This window comes from Euprymna scolopes, chromosome 22 (assembly GCF_053919585.1).
Source record: "Euprymna scolopes isolate OS-2025 chromosome 22, ASM5391958v1, whole genome shotgun sequence".
NCBI classification, from domain to species: Eukaryota; Metazoa; Mollusca; class Cephalopoda; order Sepiida; family Sepiolidae; genus Euprymna; species Euprymna scolopes.
In genome coordinates this window covers 39,723,136-39,747,628 of record NC_136503.1, presented here as the reverse complement: position 1 = coordinate 39,747,628, position 24,493 = coordinate 39,723,136, and the positions used below count along the sequence as shown (strand labels likewise).

General features: G+C 32.7%; 1 protein-coding gene across 1 annotated transcript in view; it reads right to left on the bottom strand.

Moving 5' to 3' along the window:
- LOC145243368 (Fanconi anemia group D2 protein-like) overlaps positions 1 to 24,493 on the bottom strand; it is a 212,310-nt gene that overhangs the window by 173,946 nt on the left and 13,871 nt on the right. Inside the window, exons 5-10 of the mRNA XM_080106191.1 lie at positions 23,893 to 23,945; positions 20,772 to 20,813; positions 17,577 to 17,637; positions 17,104 to 17,156; positions 10,305 to 10,392; positions 6,705 to 6,829 (exon numbers count right to left, since the gene is read on the bottom strand). Coding sequence (XP_079962317.1) covers positions 6,705 to 6,829; positions 10,305 to 10,392; positions 17,104 to 17,156; positions 17,577 to 17,637; positions 20,772 to 20,813; positions 23,893 to 23,945 — 422 coding nt within the window. The remainder of the gene's footprint in view (positions 1 to 6,704; positions 6,830 to 10,304; positions 10,393 to 17,103; positions 17,157 to 17,576; positions 17,638 to 20,771; positions 20,814 to 23,892; positions 23,946 to 24,493) is intronic.

Below are 24,493 nucleotides of genomic sequence, written 5' to 3'. Positions count from 1 at the left end.
ACAACGTCAACTGTGAACCTGAAGATCTGAGGCAGCTGATGGAAGACAGGAAACTCTAGAGAGGAAGAGTTACATTGGTCCGGGCAAGGAGCTCGTCCTGATGATGATGATGATGATGATGATGATGATGATGGTGATGATGATGTTTTATTATCACTTATGTTTCAATTCATATTCTGAAATATATATCTATGTCATAAAATAATGTTTTAGCCTCCGTTTATAAGAAAATCTAAATAGATCAATCGATTTTGATTTTCAGTCACGGCATCTGCTAAATTTTGGGGGGAATTTATCATAATTGCAATATTCTCCATTTATAAATACAGTTAAGATCTCTATTTTGAAATAAAACAAATTTCACAATGTACTTATTAAAAAAAAAAAGCGATTGACGGCAAAATTACGACAGACAAAATCTCTATTTATATAAAAAAATTTTTTTGATATATTCATTGCTGATTATTTGTTCACTAACGAACAATTGCTTTTCTTCTTCTATATATAAAATTGACTACTGCTTTGGCATGTTATCTACCAGGGAAACATATCTACACAGTATGAAATATGATACCTCCTCTCAAGGATTACCTTCTTTTTTTTTTAGTGAGGGAGAATGTAATATTGTAATGTATTTATTATGTTTAAAAGAATTGTGATTGACAGACGGATGGTTAAAATCTTCATCCATATAAGATATGATCAGTCAATCAAAAATGATGGGAGAGTAAAGATTGAAACCACGTAATGAAGGTGTGCTGTGCTTTACTCTATTTAGTGGAGCCCCTCTATATAAAGGAGTGTGAGAGTAAGATAATGCTAATATACCTCAGCAATAAAACCAATGTAAAAATTTTTTTGTGGGTTTTCTAGTCTCCATTTGTGATTTAACCAGCAAACGAAAATATTTCTTGAAATGCAAGACAAATTCACCAGAAAATAAAACTAACTTCATTTTATCTAACACTAGCATGGCTACCTGACATTGTCCAGTGCAAAAGTGTAATATATAATTCTATTAAAACATCTTTTTCTATCCCTGTGGTTTCCTCTTCCCATCCCCTCTTTTTCTTTGGACCAGGCCATTCCTCTTTCTGGACACATACACATTTTATAAATTACTCAAGTAATGAGTTGACATAAGAGAAATAACTCCTTGAAAAAAAAAATAAAGCAGAGTTGCTTCCCTTTAGTTACTACATTAAATGACTGGAAACTAAACACACAATTCTCGTTACAAAATCTGCACTAGTTTAGGGTCAAAGAAGAACTGATTTTTTTCTAAATTTTAGATATTCGTCATCCAAAGTAATGCTGATCAAGAAAATACCAACTTTGTGGGAGTTTGTTTCATAGTTTCAGAGTTTTAGCTGGTCATACACAGACAACTGCCCTTTATAAGGGGTGCCCGGCATTGCCCAGTCATAAAAAAAGGAGACTTGGGTGGCGAAACCTAAAGCAAAATTTTGTTTTCATGTTATTGATGGGCCCAGGAGAACACAGATGTTATCATGTTGCATATTTAGCTTTTTAAAACAGAAGAACAGTTAGTGCATGCGTGGTTTACAAACCATATCGAAAGCAGAGTTTTTATATGACCTCATCTACAAACTGTAAAATGTTTTTGACTCCTAATGAGGGTATGAGCCGACTGGATTCGCCAATCATTTTTATAAACACCGGCTGTGCTAAACAACCAATGAAAACGTTTCAAAATTATCATAAAAATTGTTGAATTTTGAATTCAATCAGTTCGCCGTTAACTACGCCACGGACCGCATTTGATTCTTGGTCGCCATCTTGGTTACTGATCTGAATTACGCCGCCATCTTTGTTCAACACAATGTCTCAAAGCTTAACACAACATTTCTACACAAAATAATCAACGATTTATTCCAATTTTTCGTTTGTCCGAAAGATCACTTTTTCTAATGATGCTGCGTTTGTGCCTGTACGATGCGGATGACAAAAGTTTGTAGCAAACACACATAAAGATGTTTGAGATTTATTTAATAGATTATACGAAAATAATGGTTTTGTGACCCACAACCATAAGAAGCAACATCATACATAACCACTCGAGGAACATTACAAATTTTGGTGCTTCTCCATTATAATAACGAAAACTTAAAATTAGATTTCAAATAAAACCAATGGTATCTACTTAACTGTCACGTCGCAGTAATGAACATATCCAAAAATTACAAAAAAGCAATAAGGTAGAAAATTAATTATTAATCAAACCAGATTTCAAAGATGATTAGCGAAAATTGAGTTTTGCTAAATTAACCTAAGATCTTCAGTTTTCAGATAATAATTACCTCCTTGTTAGGATTTGAATTCTCTGGTTTATTTTTTTTTAAGCAAAACTCAATTCTTTCTAACTGTTTTCGAAAACTATTTTAATTAATAATTAATTTTCTACCCTATTGTTTTTTTTTTAAATTTTTGGATATGTTCATTACTGTGACGTGACAATTTAGTAGATACTATTGGTTTTACTTGAAATTCAATATTTCGATTTTCAAATCTCACTATTATAATGAAGAAGCACCCAAATTTTGTATGTAGTTTCAACAGAAACTAAACTACTTAATGAATCATTTACAATAATCTTTGACATTAAATAACTGAAAATGTGCTGATACGCCATAAAACATGTATCTTAAAAATTGTCCATAATATTATTTGTAATTTCATCAGATCAATCAATTATATACTACCAGCAAAGATACCCTTGCAGTAAGTGGATGTTGTAAGAGCCGCACCAAATATGACCTTAACATTCAACCTTGATCTTGAAAAAGGGTTTGCACCATCCCTAGGTCGGAGGCCATTATTATGTGAGGTTTGGTCATGATTGATCCAGTGGTGTGGGCTGTACGAGAGTATATACACATAGGCTATGACCTTGACCTTAACCTTGAAAAATGATGTGCACTATTTCTAAGTGAGGGACCATCATCATGTCAGATTTGGTCATGATCAGTCCAATGATGAGGGCTGTAAGAGTTGTACACAAAGACACACACAAGCACATCTACTTATATATATATATATATATATATATATATATATATGAGAGAGAGATAGAGAGATAGATAAATGTATGTAGTTTTACTATTTATATACAACAAATTAAAGCATGACAAATGGCTGGGGGGGGGGTTACATTAAAAAATCTATGTAAAAAAAACACTTTATTTTTCAAACTGAGGGAATATTTGAAAACAAAAATACAAGTCACGCATAAAAAGAAACAAAATGTTAAAAGAAAAAAAAATTGTTTACTTTTTATAAAGTAATAATATTTTTTTTCTTTTTTATAGTGTTTTTTTATAGTAAATGTTTACCAAAATAAGGCCAATAGCCATTAGTCGCGTGCTCTCGTGTAATGAATGAATGCGTGAATGAAGGATTGACATGAAATTTTTAAAGATAAACTAAAATGATCGAAAAATGGGCTGAAATGATTTAAATAAATAAAAAGTAAATGACTTAGAATGACTTTAATGAACTTAAGGATGAATTAAATGACCTTAAGAATGATTTGAATGCTTAAAAAATAACTGGAATCCTTCAAAAACAACTTGAATGATCTGGATAATGACTTGAATGACTTTGAGACTGACTGGTTGTAAAGTGGGTGATCATTTTGCATTAAATTAATACAGAAAAGGTATCCCCCACTTTATATCACAAAGTTACAAACATAAATACAGCATGTAGTAAGAACAAATACTACACTTTGATCTTGATATTTAATTTATTCCGCTTAAAGAAAAAATGGCAATTAAAAAAATTTAAATATAAAATTAAAAAATTTAAGTAAAATTTCCAAAAGACAAAACAAATTTATTTTGGCTAAAAGGCCAAGAAAAGCTTAAAAAGCTAAGAACAGCATCTATTGAACAACAGACCTTTGATCTTAACCAAAAAGGTCAAGCACAAAAGTGCTATGGACAGACCGATAAACCAACCAACCGACCGACGGTCGCAATAGAGTCGCTTGCACGCAAGTAAAAAAAAAAAAAAAAGAATGACAATGTAAAGTGAATATATCAACAAATTAGTTTAATCCCGTCAAATCTTAGTCTGAAAAAACAGAAAAAAGAAACACTATGCCAGTTAGGCTAAATGAAAATTTAAAATCGGTTACTGCTAGTTGCTCTTGACACAAGTTGTTCTTGGCACAAGAATCGCAGGTTACTTGAATGATGTGCCTAAATATTACACAAATAGAGAATTAGCAGGAACCATTTATCATGTCTTAATTATTCGTATGTATGATCTATATATGTCTCCATTTTTAATAATAACATATTTATTTTACTTTTTAAAACAGTACTCTACGTACACATGTTCCACTGCTCTACAATTCATCAGAGTAACTTGGCTATATTAGGGCTTGAACTTCGAACTATAGGTTTTATAGTCGAGTGTATATACTGTTACGCTACGGTCTCCTGCTGATATTATTAGCTATTTTTATCATTTTTAAAGTTATTTTGCTGTTGTTGATTTTTTAGCGATAATTAAATATCCGGTATTAGTGTCTCCTACCTATGAGATCAAAGAACTTAGTTTCCCCCTAAGAAATATCACCCCTATTTTTACAGCACAAACGTCGTCGTCGTAACGCTCTACGACTTCCGTGCGCGCACCTGTCAATTTGGTTAAATTGAAACATCTTTCAGTAACTCATTCCGGCTGGCCGATTTTATTTTCAGACTTCACCTCAGGGCTTCGGGTTCGATTCTACCAACTTTTACCCCACCCCCGTTTCTTTTTTATTTAACACCACACACACCTCCAAACACCAAACACCCGGGCAACGCCGGGTACCCCCGCTAGTTAAAAATGGAGACAATCAACAAATCATTCACAATAGTTATTGTTTTGGCATTAAATAATCAAAAAATGTGTTGATATGCGATAAAATATTACATATAAACTTACTAGCGGTGGTGCCCGGCATTGCCCGGGTGTTTGGAAAAAAAAAAAAAGGTGTTAGTAGGCAGGGAGGCTGGAACCCGAACACGCGATGTGAAGGCAGAAAGTGAAAGAAAATGTGACATGTTACTGCTACGCTAAGACGGGAGCGGAAGTGTAAAGTGTTGAAATTTAACGATGTGAACCATCACGCCGTAGACGATAACGAAATACGGCAGAAGGCTGAAAGCTAAACTGGCCTACAGCCAGTTAAGCTTCCAGTTTTCTGCCGTATTTACTTCACCACGATGTTGGGGAAAACCAGCTCCCCCTCTTGGGGGGGAAGGGAGCTCTGGCAGTGTCTTAATGAATAGCAATTGTCTGATATGAACGATACTCCCCATAGTGATCAAAGCTGATTGCCTTCAAGACGTGCCGACTATGACCACGAAGCGAGTTAATTTGATTCAGTTCAGTTTCATTTTATTTATACAAAAAAAAACAAACACTGGAAACCAGGTTTTTTGGGGTTTTTTAAACTTGCTCAAAATAAATGTAGAGACGACGACCGTTCACAAATCGTAGATATTATAATTTAGAGAGTATATTATATTATAATTTAGAGAGTATATTATATTATAATTTAGAGAGTATATTATATTATAATTTAGAGAGTATATAAAAAGTTATCCCAAATAGTAACCCTCCCCGCGAGAACCCCGGCGAAAAAAGCCTTTTGCATACATACAGAAATATGCACGCCCATTTTGCCTTTTATATATATAGATGCTGTCTGATCTCAAAGTCAGACCCAAATACCATTTAAGCTGACAAATCAAACTTTGCTTCTGACAAGCCAATTTTCATTTGTTCTCATTGTATCATATTATTGGCAATATAATAACGTTTTTAGCTACAATTTCTTACAAAAATGGCTTAATTTGGTGAATACAACTACTAATACAAAACATCTCCCACTTAATAAATAATTCATCAGAAAACTTGATGATTAAGGGACAAGAGAATACAAATCTATTTTCATAATGAGATTTTTTTTTCTTTTTGTTTTCAATACAGATTTATACAACCTTATTTCTGATTCTGAATTTTTTAAATGAAGATTGATAATTCATATTATTTGAATTACTCCGACAACTGTTCTATCTTGAGTATTATTTTCACAACGTTTCAGTCAATGTAACATCCGACCTTCTTCAGGTGTATCTTGTCGAATTCACAAATCTTTCTGTTGGACTCAGAGAATCTTTCTATCAAACTCAAGAATATGTACATGTGGTGTAGTGAATAAATTACTTGGTAAATTTTAATTGTAAAGTTTCTTCTGGAGGTTGAAGGTTCAATCCCCAGTGCTGGCGACACTCAAAATACAATTGCAAATTACTAAGGAGTTCTACTCAGTCATGGCTGACGGAAGGAGAGCATGCTACTCCTGTAGATTAAATAAAGGGTTCCGTTCAAAATCCCGTGCAGATTCCAGAGTTCAATAGAAAGCTTCACGAGTCCGACAAGATACAAGTTGGAGGTTACATTGACTAAAACATTGGGAAAATAACATTCACGAGAATGGTATTCTGAAGAATCCAAGATAATACAAATAATCCTTAAAAATTGAAAAACATAATTAAAGTTGTCTATCTCAAATTTAAAAATGTGTAAATGAATAAAGAATTTTAAACTAAAAAGACTTTACTGGGTCCCGGGTAACGCCAGGTAGGTAGAGCTAGTAGAAAATATCGAAAATGTGTACTTACTTCAGAATTCCAACAACTTTTTCGTGTTCCGCGACATCCATTATTTCGGGCAAACAGGAAATGATTTCTCGCTGGACATCTAACGACGTTACCATAAGAATCTCTAACAGTTTCTCTCGAAGAGCCTGAAAACAGAAAGAAAGTTAGACAACCCCAGAAAACATGAATGCAAACCATCAGCAAGGATTGGTGCTGGTACATTATAATTGGATGGCAAAAAAAAAAAAAAAAAATGCATTTAAGTATTATAAAAAAAAAAGCTGCACGTATGGAAGCTGTAATCCCTGCTTTAATTTTTTATTTTTGTTTTATATATAGATTTATATTTTTCTATTTTCTGAAAATAGATGCATATTTTTCTATTTTCTGAAAATAGATGCATATTTTTCGAATTTCTGCAAATAATTCAAAATGTAGTATCTGCTCTCAGCATCCTAGATAGAAGGTGATGGTGCTCAATTGGATAACAACACAGACCAATGGTCTGAGTCTTTTAACTTCAAATCGAGTTTGTTCCACAAAAATCACTTTCGCTTGACAACCTCCACATGGTCCCTCCCATAAATGACCAATGTCTTTGTAGAAAGGATTCTGATTAGAAAAATAGTGTGGAAACCAGTGCTAAACCAATGCCAATTTTCGGATTCATGTGATATGATGCTGATAAGCATCCTATATGGTGTCAATAAGGGAAGAGAGGAAGGGAAAGAAGGAAAGGAGGTAGGGTGCACAGACAGTTAGCCAACTAGTCAGAGAGATAGAGTCAGTCAGTAACTTGCTTGCTACCCAGTCATTTTCTTCCACCTTGTTCCTTTCCCACTTATGCAAGAATTCTTGCAAGTTATTCATTTTTTTTATTAAATCATTTTATTAATTTATTTATTGCGGACTATTTTCCTCATCTTTTTAGTTGTTGTTTCACGACGTTTCGGCCAACTAATCCTCTGGCCTTCGTCAGGTGATCACCGCGACGGGATAGGAACTCCGAATCTCCTAACAGCATTCTCAGCAATTACTGCCATCCATAGTTGTTGTCGTCTTACAACAACGACAACTATGGATGGCAGTAATTGCTGAAGGCCTTGTGGCACAGTGGATAGAGATGTTGAATCTTTACGGTTCCAGATGAACATTGTCTGAAGATAGCAGTTTCAATCCTAACCAAAGTCAGCCAGAGGCTTACTTGGCCAAAATATGGTGAGACTACAACAACTATGGAATGCAGTAATTACTGAGGATACAGTTAGGAGATAAAGTTGAGTTTTTTGTCACACTTACTTCTGATATTAAAAGCCTACATTTTTTTGTATTTAAAAATTATTCAAACGAATTTCTTAGTATACTCGGTCATGGTTATGCGAGCACCTAAATAAAGGTGAACTAATTTGCATATCTATTGATAAGTATGTTTTAACTTAAATAGGGATGGTATAATAAAATTGTGGGGTCTGCGTTCGCGCCTGGCCTCCATAGAATGGAAATAGGCACAAACTTTAAGACTTTTCATATCTATCTGCGTAAGTATACTTTCATAATTATGTTTCAGTTTGAAGAAACACGGTATAATAAAATTATTGGGTGTTCGTTCACGCCTGACCTCCATAGAATGGAAATATGTCACAAAGTTTAACAAGGTTTTTTAATACAGATCCACAGAATATTGTGATAAGTGTTTCAGTGTGAACAGGTATGGTATAATAAATTATGGGGTTTATCTATTTTTACTTTCATCATATTTTGCTTTGGTTTTGATACCCCCAAATTCGAAGCTATCTCTTTACAACCCTTCCTTTTCATAACCTATCATACTTTCATAAATCAGAGTCCATTTTCTGTAGGCTGTTTTTGAACCCAGTCAACGATGGGTACTTTTGCTAGTATATATATATATAAAGTTATAAATATATGGCAACTACTACTTACTACCTAGTTCTACCTACGTATTGAGCACTGTTTAAGTAAATACTTAAAGTTTACGCATAAATTTATACTTTCGTATATTAATTTATGTGATTAAATTAAATAATCATATATATATAAATATAAAGTGAGCCTGTATGTGTGAGTGCGGAATGATCTCTACCAAACGTTTCTCAATTTTTACTGTACAGACTTAAAACTTGATATCCAAGGGATTTGGATCTGTGGAACAAATTCAATTTGGTTTTTAGCCAATAAAAATTGTTGTCAAGGGGTTAAAATTTTAAAAAAAAAAAAATTAATCTTAGCAGGTGTAAGTCGACTAAACCTGTTACTTACGCGCATGTGCAAATATACAAAAGTCACTTAATTTTTATTATTTTCTTATCGATCTGTCGATAGCTCAAACAGTAACAGCTTAGGCAGAAGGACTAAATGTTTTGGTTTTAGCTGATGGCACCCAAGTCATTTTTTTTTAACTTTTGAAATCACTACTATATATTGGGTACAATATAATAATCAATAGAGGATTGGCTCATAATCAATAGAGGATTGGCACTATTATAATAAATATGAAATCTGTATAAATTAAAATATCATATTTATGCATATTTTACCACCAGGCAATGCCAGGAGGCCTGTTAAGAATATTTATTGAGTTGTCAATATATAATTGTCTGATTCATTTTTCAAGACACTTTTCATCCTGCAATTGATGACCAATTCTCAGAGTGACACTGGACTGGATTTATTGACCAATCAACACAAACTGAAGGAGGTACAGCTCTATCAAAAGAAATGTATCAACATCAGTCTTTTTTAGAGGAGTGAAAACCTTGCCAAGATTGGCATCCCAAGAAGACAGCAAAAGTCGGCAATGCCACATCAACCAACGCCAGAGGTATTAACCCCCAAGACATGAGTGGGAGTGAATGAATGTGAAGGCTGTAAGCAAGGTATAAATATAACTTGCAAGGGACTCTCCAGGATCTTATTAAATCTAACTTGGGTTCTTGTCCAGAACCCACCCCTATTAAAAAACAAAAATACAGTAAAATATGTATGATGTATGCATCCATGATGAAAAAAAAATATCATGTTCCAAAAATTATGTAATTTGATCAAGTAGTTTTATTTTTAAGTAAGAGGAACAAATTTTATGTATAACCAAAGAGCGGCTGTCTTGTCCACTATTTTGAAAACAATCTAAAATATATATATATATATATATATATATATATATATAAAGGGAGATAATTCAACAATAATTCAAACTTTCAATATTTAAGTGGTAATGCCTATGAATTCCCATTAAAAAATAAAAATTACCTAGTTCTAATTACATTAAGCTCTCTTCTTGGATATATCTTGCAAGCGACTCTACGGGGATGATCATGCTATATCCATATGTTCTGAACTTACAAGCTCTCAATATGGATTCACTCTTGAAAGTACTCTGCAGGAATAATATCTATTATTTATCCTGCAAAGAACTCCAAAGACATCATTCTCTATCCATCCTTTCATTTTGGAGAATTTAGAATAGTTGTTTGGGTCTGAAGAAGCCTCTAATTGGGTAACATAGATGATTGCTTAAAAACTACCAGATTTTTTTTTTTAGTTATTTTAGTCACACACATAGTGGAGGAAAGAGATAAATGAAAAGAATATTATTCTTACACTCATGTCTTCAATGTGGTCCAGCCATTGTAGCTGCGCCAAAACTTGGCGTGGTATGTTCATATTTTCATCACATTCAAATAAAGGCCTGAAAATAGACAACATATCTTTTAAATTATATATATATATATATATATATATAATCTCTATATAAATAAAATGAACTCATTTTTTCCCGCCGTCTGATTTTGACCTTAATAGGATTAAAAATCAAGATATTTCATGCAAATATAATATGCACAAACGGCAGAACAATATCTGAGGTGTGTTATAGGCTTATTATTTCTCAAATTCCTCGATAATCTTAGATTTCTATACTTTTTCTGCTGAGAAGTCACGGCCAAAATCGGTTAAGATCAATGGAAGTGGTAAAATATTTTCTCTCAAATAAATTCCTCCTCCCCCTGCCACCACTTAACACCGTTTGGGGATCGTTCACAAGGAACAGTTAAGAGAACACCGGTTTGGCTTCGTAGTTCTTTCATGTGAAGTTATTTAAAATCACTAAACTAAGCTGCAGTGCTCTGTGGCGTAGTGGTTAGCATGCTGGACAATTCACATTATATTTTCACGTTCACGCCGACCTACCGTAGTCGTTTTTTTTTTTTTTTCCTAAACAACTGGAATGGACTTTTCTTGGTGGCCGAACTGTTAACGTTGCAGATGTTTTTTTTGGTTTTTTTTTCACACTTTATTTTCCTACTTTTACTCATGACTCCGGGTTTGATCCTTCCTACTTACCTACCATAACATTTTTTAACCCCCCCCCCCCGTCCCGGAAACAAACACTCGGGCAACGCCGGGTACCCCCGCTAGTTTAAAAATAAATAGCGATAAAAATAAACAGTATAATTAATCTAGGGATTATGGCCACCGGACTGTGGTAAACATGGTCTGAGGTTCGATCCCTAGAAACAGTTGAACTACGCTGACGAGAGTTAACGACCTCGAAACACGCATGTACGTAGATTACTGTTTTAAAAATAATAAATAAATAAAAATGTTATATACGTCCAAACAAATTAAAAGGGTGACTTTCTAAGTAAATAAAAAAAATGAGCTTCGTGGCGGAGCCAATATTAACCATATGTATCGCTTGAAAAAACAACAATAACAAAATATATATATATATATAATATAAAGCTGTGTGTGTGTGTGTGTAGTCATGAATAGGCTCCTATATGGTTGACTATTTTAAAAAATTGATTAGATATAATGATAGAAGATGTATCAAGACACAGGAATCTGTATGTTGGCTCTAGCAGAACGGTGGTTCATTAAAATTGTGGGGTCTGCATTCGCGCCTGGTTCACAAGGTATGGAAATAAATTTAAAAATTAAAAAAAACGTTTACAAGTGTTTTTGATATAGATGTACATAAGAATACTTTGATAAGAATGTTTTAACCTAAATAGGGATGGTATAATAAAATTGTGGGGTCTGCGTTCGCACCTGGCCTCCATAGAATGGAAATAGGCACAAACTTTAAGACTTTTCATATCTATCTGCGTAAGTATACTTTCATAATTATGTTTCAGTTTGAAGAAACACGGTATAATAAAATTATTGGGTGTTCGTTCACGCCTGACCTCCATAGAATGGAAATATGTCACAAAGTTTAACAAGGTTTTTTAATACAGATCCACAGAATATTGTGATAAGTGTTTCAGTGTGAACAGGTATGGTATAATAAATTATGGGGTTTATCTATTTTATTTTTACTTTCATCATATTTTGCTTTGGTTTTGATACCCCCAAATTCGAAGCTATCTCTTTACAACCCTTCCTTTTCATAACCTATCATACTTTCATAAATCAGAGTCCATTTTCTGTAGGCTATTTTTGAACCCAGTCAACGACGGGTACTTTTTTTTTTTTTTTTTTTTTTACACAGGCATCAACACATTATCAAGGCCAAGAGGCCACTCAAGGATAAGGGTTAAAGAGTGTACAGTAGAAATTAGACAATATAGTAATCATTAGTAATGAAAATTCGGTAAATTTGATAACTTATATGGAACGGCTCATCAAGAACTTATTTACATTAAGACTTGAACACAACCATATTGTAGTCAGCCGGAAAGCAGGAAAACGGAAGACAATTCCACAGGTGTGCAGTTCTAAGAAAGAAGCTTTGTTCATGGAATCTACGTTTAGGTTTAAGCACAGATAAAGAGTGGGAGAAATTATTGATAGTGTTTTCAGCTAGACGAGTGTTTCTTGTGAAAGTTTTGCTAGTATATATATATATATATATTTCATGATGTTTTTAGAGATACAAAATTTAAATATTGCAATTAGGAAAGGAAGACTTTTATGATTCATGATTAAAAGTAAATTTGTATATATACAAATATATATATATATATATATATATTTTCTATCCAAAAAGGTGGGAATTAAGGGGAAGCAGGAGAGGAAAGAAAAAAAATGGGGAGCCAGCTGACCGGTTTCGACCCTCGCTTCTCAAAGCTGTATCGAGGGAATTAATTTTAAAATAAAGAATGAAAGCGATTAAAATAGCGTTTTATTAAATTTACAGGGGGAAAAAAAAAAAAAAAAAAAAAAAAGTGGGAAAACGATTAAAATAAAACGACGTTATGGACGAATACCCTAGAGATTAATCACGTTCAACCCCAGGAGGCATTCCCTTTGCTTGCAGGAAACCTTCTCTTTGCAAGCAAAGGGAATGCCTCCTGGGGTTGAACGTGATTAATCTCTAGGGTATTCGTCCATAACGTCGTTTTATTTTAATCGTTTTCCCACTTTTTTTTTTTTTTTTTTTTTTCCCCCTGTAAATTTAATAAAACGCTATTTTAATCGCTTTCATTCTTTATTTTAAAATTAATTCCCTCGATACAGCTTTGAGAAGCGAGGGTCGAAACCGGTCAGCTGGCTCCCCATTTTTTTTTCTTTCCTCTCCTGCTTCCCCTTAATTCCCACCTTTTTGGATAGAAAATATATATATATATATATATATTTGTATATATACAAATTTACTTTTAATCATGAATCATAAAAGTCTTCCTTTCCTAATTGCAATATATATATATATATATATATAAAATTATAAAACTCTGTGGAATGTGTGCCCTTGATTGAATCTTGTCTTCCATGATCGGGCAATTCCATCTTGTAAAAAAAGAAGGACAGGTTAATTAATTTATATATATATATAAATATATATAACTAGCATGGGTACCCAGCATTGATATGAAGTTCTGTTTGAAACACGCCTGCTATACTAATCATTTTCATCATGGGTAACGTGGATACCCCCACAACAATTTCAAAAATAAAAGAACGGATAAAAACATGTAAATGTAATCGCCCCCAAAAAGAAGTATCTACCCTCTCCACCAGATATTTCGACAGAAGAGATCACTGTCCTAAGAAAACTCACCATTTTGTGAACCTAAAGAAATAAGGTTTATAAATATTAATGCATGCGTTTATTTCTTATTTTGGTAAATGTGTATTTGCTTTTTTTTTTAGGGGGGGGGGGGGCTTTTCGATTTGCTTTTTATTTGTCGTTTTATGTTTCTAATGTAACACCCTCCCCCCAAAAAAAATTGGTCATATTTTGGGGTTTGTTTTATTTATTAAATTGTTAGGTGAAAGTAGAGATCGTTATTTTATGTTTCCAATGTAATTCCCGCTCCCACCCACACCAGAAAAAAACAAATTGTATTTGTCAGATTTTGTCCTACCCTTCAATCACCAAACTTGAAAAAATGCTAGAGGTAACATGTCTCGTTGGTGGCCAAAAAGTGGGTGCTCATTTTATGTTAAATTTATATAGAAAAGTGATCCACCACTCTACCATGTTATTTTATTTTTTTATTTTCAAAATTTCTTCTCTCATAATATTTATAAAGGCTGTTTAAATATATTAGGCTGAAAAAAAAGTAGATCTCCATTTTTTTAGGGGTTAAACGCCGCTGGGTCACGTCATATGAAGTTACCTTTTTAATTAGAAAATTAAGGTTGTAATCGATGAAATTAACGCGTAAAAAAAAAAAAAATGTAAATTGTGGAATTTAAAGGGGGGGGCCAGTAGATCTTCATTTTTTTAGGTATTAAACAACGCTCTGTTTAAGGAATAAAATAAAACAAACAAATGAAATCTTTTCAGTTTTTTCGTAAGTGTTTTTTTTTTTTTAAATATTTAAAAAAAAAAACAATAAAAGCCAAACATTTTTCTATCTACACAGAATTATTTTTCCAGCTAGAAACTTAATGAAATTACCAGATGATATTTGGTGAATGTTTGTTTTTTTTATTTTTATGGATAGCATCTAGGGGCAAATAACTCTAAAAAAAAGTTTAAAAAATAAAAAGGTCGCTCTGTTGGAAATATTATTTCCAAAATAAATTAAATTAAATATTATCAATATAATTCTTGTTTAAAATTTATTAAATAACAATTTTAAATAGAATACTTAAAATAATTCTCTTGCTGAAAACATTAGCTAAGATACCACTATTTAGTAAAATCGATCTTTCTTAATGTCATATGCAAATAAGATGATCTCTTAATTACATATTTTTGCAAGTATAATACTATATATATATATATATATATATATAAATAAATGAAAGATGAAAATAAGACACATTTTGTATATATTAATCAAATTGTGAACAAACAAAAAAACAAACAAACAGACAGGAATACAAATTTATATATATAGATTATAAAACTCTGTAGTCCATACGGCCGTGCTTGTTAGAATCTTGTCTTCGACTATCGGGCAATTCCATCTTTTAAAAAAGGTGACAGGTGAATATATGTGCATATATATATATATATATATATATATATATATATATATATATATGCACATTAAAATATTTAAATAATAAATTAATAATTACAAATAATGTGTCCCAAAATGTGCAGCGACTAGAATATTCAGCGAGTGAAAAGAAAGAAAAATATCACAGAATCACTTATAAAAACATAAATAAATAAAATAAAATCAACAATCTTTATATATATATACATATATATATATATATGGGCATGGCTCAGAAGCTAAGGGTACAGAGTTATAAGTTTTTGTTTTGATTCTAGCTGATGGCATCCAAATATATTAGTTTTAATCTGACTACTATATATTAGGTTTAATGTAATAATTGATAGAAAATTGTCTCGCTAATAATAAATACGTAATATGCATGAATTAAAATGTCATATTTAAGCATATCTAACGATCAGGTAACACCAGGTGTCCTGTTAGCACTTATACACACACGAGAGTAGTTCCAAAAATAAAGCCTCCTATTTTTTACTCCAAAAGTTAAGATGGGAGGGAGTGGTACCATTAAACATTAAAGCGTTTTGTGTTCCAGAGTTTATTTTCCTACATAGTCACCACCATTCTTAATGCACTTTTGCCAGGAATTCAATGATGCATTTCTGCTTCTAACACACGTCCGTGACGGGTTTCTTTCTTAGAGTCTTACAGTGTCAATATCTGCAACAGAGAGATGAAAATTCCAGGTAATGAATGCATAAGTTCAGTCATCATAACAATGCAATTTGCAATTCTCTTTGATCCATTTAGGTGAAATTAAAAAAATATGAGGTATTACTTTTGGAATGCCTTTCATATACATATATATACAGGGTGTCCACAAAGTCTGGCTACATTATGTAGCCAGACTTTGTTGGCACCCTGTATATATATATATATATATATATATATATATATATATATATATATATATATATACACACACACACACACACACTGGGTGCCCACAAAGTCTGGCTAAATAATCTACAGGATGCTTCCACAAAATCCGGCTACATAATGTAGCCAGACTTTGTGGACACCCTGTATATATATATATATGAAATATATATATATTGTATATATTATACACACACACACACACACACACACACACACACACACACACAGAAACCTAATACATTTGTATATTTTTTCTAAATTTTAGATATTATTCATCCAGAGTAACGCCCCGATCAAAAATATATCAACTTTGTGGATCGATGTTTTATAGTTTTAGCTTTTAGCTGGATATAAAAACACCCATACAACTGGGGGGGGGGGCTAGGTTAAGAGAGAAAATTACACTATTAGTCAATCTTAAAAATCTTTACTGATAAAACGTTTGTTTTTTCAATCATATATCTCTTCTCATGCCTCCATAAATATTGCTTTGGTTCAGTTGTTTCAAAATGGATGGTATTAGTAAATAAAACAGGCTGAGAAAGAAAGATAATTATGAGTATCAAATGTTTAAAAGAGGACAAAATTGCAGTGAATTTCCAAACCTGCCTACCTTAAAAACAACTCATATGTTATGATGTGCCTTCAATAATTTTCTAGATTTTTTTGTTCAGGCATTTAAAATTGTTATAGACTCTTGAAAATTCCGTATGTTATTGCTTTACATACTGTGAGATGACCGATCAAGTTTTATGATATACATCCTACTAAAGCCTGATTGTCACAGCTGGTTAATTGGTTGTGTTGTTTTATGGCATATCAACCCTTCTCAGGTTATTTAATACCAGATCCAGTCATTTTAGAGAAGGCTTTTATGCTTCACTTCTTTATGTTTAGTTATATATTCATAGTGTTTGTTTTGATCATGTGTGGCAAGAGAGGAGGTAGGAAACTTGGGAGAAAGAAAGAAAGATGGCGAGCATACAGAGAGAGAGAGAGAGAGAGAGAGGGATAGAAGTTTTAAAAGAAATGTGTTACACTTTTTTACTCTGGGCAATGCCGGGTATACCAGCTAGTATTTAATAAATACTACTTACTCATCATCCATGAATTCTGGTAATTTCTCGAGTAAAGTAGTGATTAGTTTAGGCTGAAAAAAAAAAAAAACTCATGATTGATTATAAACTATACATTGAGATCTAACTGAAATATGGCAATTCAAAACCGAGTAACAGAAAAACGAAAATTTTTAGGGTACTTCTTCATTATTAGAGAGAAATTACAAAATATTGCTAAATTGGCCCAAGATTTAAAAACATATTTACCTCCCTTGTTGCAAGTGAAACTCTCCAGTTTCTTTCTTTTTTTTTTTTAGCAAAACTCAATTTTCACTAAATTGTCTTCAAAAGCTATTTAATAATTAATTTTCTACCTTATCACCGAGTTTCATAATTTTTTGATATGTTAATTACTGTGATGTGACAATTAACTAGATAATATAATTTGTGCTCATCTCATAATCTCATAAGCAAGATACAAAATAGATGTTTTTAAAGGACTTCCAACTCACCTGAAGCAAATCGACATTCAAGAGTAAACGTATCAAACAGATCGGTTGTTTGTTTCTCAAGCTGAATAAAAAAAAGTAAAAATTGAGAAAAAAATGAACAAAAGAATCACAAAAACACATTAAAACAAAATGGACTTATATTCAGAATTTCTCCTAAATTAAAAAACAAAAATAAAGGAAAATCTGTATAACGTACATACCTGTGACGAAATGAAAATATCATATTTTTTTTTTTTTTTTTTTTTTTTTTACACAGTGATCACCACTTATCAAGGCCCGGAAGCCACTCAGGGATAAGGGTTATTGCAAGTACATTACGTTAGTGAGGAGATTTTATGAAGTGTTTAATTAGGGGGGGCGGTTCATCAGGAACTGGTTAACATTAGACTTGAAGACATCCAAGTTGTAGTCCGGAGGGAAGCAGGCAGATGGAACAGAGTTCCACAGGCGTGCAAAACATTTCAAAAACATGTAAATTGATCAAGTAGTTTTATTTTTATAACAGAAAATCGTTTTTAAGTAATTAATGTGAACTTGTAGGCATTACAACACATAAATCTTGCAAGCTCGAATTATTGTTGAGTTATATCATTTTGTTTCTTGAGATTGTTTTTAAATAGCAGGCAAGACAGTCACTTTTCGGATACTCATAAAATTTGATTTTCTTATATAAAAATAAAACTCCTTTATCAATCTATGTGATTGTTTGAAATATGATATTTTCATTTTGTCACGAGTATGTACATCGTAGAGATTTTTCTTTACTTTTGGTTTTTAAAATACATGGAATTTGCGACAAGAACAAAAAAAAACGAGGGAATAAACAGGTAGAATTTCCATAAAATAGCTTCTTCACAAGAGTGTAGCATCAGGCAAATTTTCCATAGAAAAGAAGGCTTTGTGATAGAATGACTACTGATCTGGCAAGATTAACAATCAGAATTTTTTTTATAAACTCTTCCCCATACACATGGACTACAGTGTAGGTGAAGAGATAGCAGGGCGCGACCTAATCAGAGCCTACTATCTCTCCACTCACACTAAAGTCCGTGCATATAGTCAGCAGTCATGCTTCTCTGATATTTACTCTAGCATCCGACAAGGATACATTCTCTCACCTACGCTCTTCAATTACACCATCGACTAGATCACACTGAACATCCTGAACAACTTTTATGGTGTAACAGCTAGTTATGGTCTACAATCTGGTCCATCCATTGATTGCCTCAAATTTGCTGAAAGATGTTCAAGCAGGTAAATACAGTCCATTAGACACCTGCCATACTTTTAACGTCTTGCTTCCTTGGACTTAAATTCGTCAAAGCTCCGACACTTAGCAACTGCCTTGGTAAACACCAAAAAAAATTATTAACCATCTTGCCAACAACAATCCGTAGCACCTTTTTGATCTATATGTGTCTAACCTACATCAAATCAAAAAATAACATGTATGACTTTCAGAAACATTTTTTTTACATTCAGAATTGTAAAGCATGGAACACCTCAGTGGTTGGTTATCGAAACATTGCATCCTTAAAACCTCCCCATGCTTTCCGAATTTCCCTTCATACACATGCAGACATGTATATAATCTCTACTATACATAAAAGGAACGGTGTCTGTGAGTTCATTCTTTATGGACTCGAAAACAGCCATGCCGATTTTTATGAAATTTCATGCAAAAGAAACTTCATGTGCCTGGCAGTGTTCTTATATAGGTTTTGTATTGGAATGTCTTTGATAAGTATCGATAATTGAAATAATTCAATGAAAGAAGGAACAGACGATTTGGACCAAAGTTAACACTTTACACAACCCAACATCACAAGTGCATTTGAGTAGTTTTATTACCACACAAGCTGAAAGGCTCGACATATAAAATCAACAGTAGTTTCTTTGATATAACAGGAGCGCGTTCAATATGAATGTTTCTGTTTAGAGCACAATTGGAGTATGATACTTGACTTTTTGCATTTTAAACTTTAATTCAAACCATTATATATAAAAATAATTTTGTAAAATCAATAGTAGGTTCTCTGCAGTGCAATGCAGATTACAATGTATTGTGAAATAAGTCATAGCGACAGGCACGTAAGTTTTCTCCCAGTGCACTGCAATAGGTCCTCAACTAGAGCAGTCAATCAATTGATTTGCTTAAATGGGCGATTTCATCGATTTCAACGACAATAAAAATATGGGAGTGTGAAACATTTGTTGATCATCATTCAATCCCAGGCAATGTCGAGTCTCCTTGCTAGTAAGAAAATAAAAGAGGAACTAACTGCTACCTTTTTCATTTGTCATTCAATCCCGGGCACCAGTCAGAGAGAAACCTCTGATTTAAGTCTCACCCTATTCTAAGCCTCTGAATCTACACTGTGCAGAGACAAGCCCCAAGACTTAAGGTTATTTGCCATAACTTTACTAATGGAAGCTGCCAGTCCCCAGAGAATTTGTATTTAGAGTCACAACTTATAAACGATCAGAGTTTTGTAACTTTCAGTGAATAATTATTGAGGAAATCTTTGCCAGTTTTGTGTTAAACAATGAATGCTTATTTTTCTAAATTACACGTATTATTCATTTAGAGAAAATTATAAGTATTATTATTCATTAGTATATATTATATATAAGTATCCATTATTCATTTAGAGAAAATTATAAGTATAATTATTCATTAGTATATATTATATATAAGTATCCATTATTCATTTAGAGAAAATTATAAGTATTATTATTCATTATTATATATTAGTATATATCATATATAAGTATCCATTATTCATTTAGAGAAAATTATAAGTATTATTATTCATTATTATATATTAGTATATATTATATATAAGTATCCATTATTCATTTAGAGAAAATTATAAGTATTATTCATTTAGAAGAATTCTGATCAAGAAAAGGCCAACTTTGTGAGTATTTGTTTTGTAGTTTTTAGTTTTAGCTAGACATACAATTTCCCTTTATATAATTTTACGTTATTGCATCTTTGTAATGAAATCAATATTAATTTAATAATACATTAATAAAATAATAATGTGTAAGTCACATAGAGGGAAGAAACACAGACACAGTCACATGAGTAATGGCTACACAATATTATTAATGTAGAGATTTATACAAGTTAAATTTCTTAAATTTATGAAATGAAGATAAAAATAGACCAAAAACTTTTAGGGTATTTACCTATCCTCTGGGGCAATGCAAGGAAGCAAACTATGTTTGAACCTGGAAGAAGTAAAGAGAAAATTAATAAATGTAAAAAAAAAGAAAATGAATTAACAAAAATAAATTTGTTTTTAATCGTAAAGATCAAAAAAGTAAAAATACCTTAAAAATTTTTAAATAGTGTACCGTTTTGGAATTTTCGAGACGAGAATTGATAATTTGAATTATTTGGACTATGGTTCTTATTTTGGATTTTTCATGTTTCGGCTCAAATAACCTCTGACCTTCTTCAAGTATGCTTTGTTAAACTCAAGAATCTTTACTAAATTTTGTTAATAGAAGCCCTATTTAATCTACAGGGGTAGCTTGCCATTACCGGTAGAAGTTTTAAGTAATTCTTTATTGTTGGTTGGTTGTTTTTGTTTTACGGCATATCAACCCTTTCCAGGTTATTTAACGCTGAATCCAGTGATTTTGAAGAAAAATTTTTTAATCAAATATATTTTTTTTTCAAGTCAGTTTCTATTTAACCCATAGTTGGGACTCTAACAGGTACTACCACTCCGGGTCAGAGTGGACCTGGGAGCAATGGCAATTAAAGGGTGGCTCCACACTCCCCAAAGCCTGCAAGCTGGGGCCTCACCATCGGATATAGTTTAAGGTCATATCCAGGATCAATTCTTAATTGTATTTCGAGTATCATATTAGTGTTGTGTAGTGAGAGTGTGTATATATCGACAACATATTTATAACGGTGAACAACATAATACAGATAATGGAGGATGAGAGATTTATATACTGCGTACATCACAACAAATACAACTGTGATGACATTTCTTATTAAACATACGTGATGAACATTCATTATTGAAGGAGTGGATTCATATTACACTTTTGAGAAGGGGGACTCAGTTACACTTAGGAAGGGTGTTTCATACAATGTTCTTTTAACAAATACGATAGACAAAAATAACATTAAATTTTTAATAGTCGGTTCGATTCTAGTCTTTTCCTTTTAACAAATATTATTTTCAAACTTATTTACGTTGTTCCTTTAAATACTGGGATCTGTCCCCTTCCATATGTAGCATTAGGATTGAACCTTCAACCTCCTGAAGACTGTCACTTAGAACTGATTATCATTTAACACTTAGACCCATTATTATACTAAAGATTCTTGCAGACAATTCTAGTATGGATTTTAGGAACCTTAAACCTATTTTTGGTTTAAATGTGTGTTTTTACTAATTATCACTACAGACTATTACATATTATTATATAATTTTTTTCAATGGTATTCTAATCTATTAGATTCTATAATATAAATCTTACCTGTCTGTTTAAATGTATATATGTATGTTTGTATGTCTGCCTAAAACTTTTGACAGAGACAGATTTTCATGAGATCGGTATCGTCTTGAGGCCTGGCCCTTTGGACGACAAATATCGAAAAATTGGCCAAAAACATTAATTCCTTCGCCTTCAACTGGGCATTTTTCTACAAGGAGGAGTCGCTTTTTTTGACAATATTTTCGAAAGCCATCATCTCTTTTTGATTGACTAGCCTTAATTTAAACCTTCACCACTTCCAGTTTGGCGATGGACATAATGGCAAAGATGTCAAATTTTTTTTTTCACTTTCTTTTCCTCCTTTGCAGTACGGGTTCGAACCTACCTGCTATAACTTTTTTTTTTTTTTTGCTCAGCACACACCTCCAAACACTCGGGCAATGCTGGGCACCCAGCTAGTTGATAATAAATGTTTCCCCACATTGCATAAAATACTATACCAAACATACTTAAGAGGTCACTGTTGTCCAACATATGCACTGTTTTACTCTACACCAGTTCTCGCCAGATCAACGAAGTTAAGCAACATTGAGCCTGGCCAGTATCAGATGGGTGACCATTTGGGAAGGCGCTGTATGTACCTTCTAGGAAGGTTGTGCATGGAGGCCAGCACCCTCACCTCAAAAAGAGAACTCCTCGCTACAAAAGCATCTACAAAAAGTTGTGGATAGCCTATGCCCCTCAAGGGGCTCAAGGCTATAGATGGATGGATTCTTCTTTGTTTTTAACTTTTACTTCTTCCCATAAGGATAGACGGTTTCCCTTATCCTTTCACATGTGATCAATATTTCCACATATTATGGCTTTCCAATCTTCTTCTAGCCTTACTTTTAGTGGATGGCAAGTCTCACCTTTGTATATTTTTCCAAACTTACATTTAATTGCAGACACAATTCTTTGTCATGTCTCTTTCTGTAGAGAGCTCAACTTACACAAGATATTTTTAGAGAGTTTAGTTGCTCTTGAATATTGTCCTGATGTTATATGGATTATATGTCATCTGATATTTTTTCATACATGCCTTTCATATATGGTAAACAAACTGTGGTGAGTTGTCCGTTGGGGTCCTTTTGATCCAGATTTCTGGGAGCTGATGTGGTGCTCTCTGGATATCCATTTCAATAGAAGGGATTCCTGATAAAGATTGGTTTTAACACATTCCTCAACTCAACATATGTCAGAATAAAAATAGAGTATTTATAGTTTTGTCTTAACCTTGAAATCATCAAAATAATCACAGTGGTGTTGTACACCTCTCCAACGTACAGATGATTACCATCTAAGTTATAATTCTTATTTACTATCCTGATTTTTTTATTACCCCGGGGACAATCCCGTTACATAGCAATACCAGTTAATTTTCACTTACTTATATATTTCATCTTTGGTGATTGAACAGTCTCATTTCCATAAAATGGTTATTACAGATGAGGTGCTTGTCGGTTGACATACATTGGCACAAACATATTCAATGACTATTCTCCATTTTAAAAACATAAAATGTGTTTGCGTCAATGGAGAATCGAAAATATACAATAAAACTAATTTATATATTTAATTAAAATTCTACTTGATAATTTTCCTTAATTTTGGTGTAGATATCTACCTTTGTCTGATATGTAAATATCCCAAAGAGGATTCCTGTTGATTTATTTTGAACTGTCATATTTCACTTGTGTATGTCAACCTACAAGCACTGAAAATGCTAATGTATATGCAAACATGATTAGGTGGATGAATATAGAAATTCTAACTACAAACTGTTGCACAAAATATAAACCTTATTTACCTATCTCTGCTTTCAATGTACTGCTGCAAACCTTCTAGAAACTCATCCAATACCTGCAATGAAAAAAATGACCAGAATGGAGACATCTTTCGACATAATGAGAAATCCAAATTAATAAAGATAAGCATGGAATAATCTCTGGGTTATTTAATACCAAATCAAGTCATTTTGGTAAAAGTGATAATGTTTTAAGTTCTTAACATCTTATACTTGAATCTTTGGAGTATACAACTAAGGAGTTGGTCCTGAACATCACCAGGAAAGATTTGAGTTCACTCTTAGGTGAGGCCCCAACAACTAGTACTGCTTCCAGGTTTAAATGGACCTGTGAATAGTAGTATGTCAAGAGTGGGAGAAGGTGACAGAGCAGCAGCCGTTGGCATCCAATCATATTCAAATTATCTCTCTTTCTCATAATATTTCTCTGTACTATGACTTATACTTGAATCTTTGGAGAATATAATAAAGGAATTGGCCTCGGACATCACCAGATCTCTGCATGCCACTGCCTGGGAATAATAATAAAAAAAGGTGGTGGCCCTACACAACCCAAAATATCACAAATTGGGATTTCATCATTGGATGCAGTTTAGCACCATCC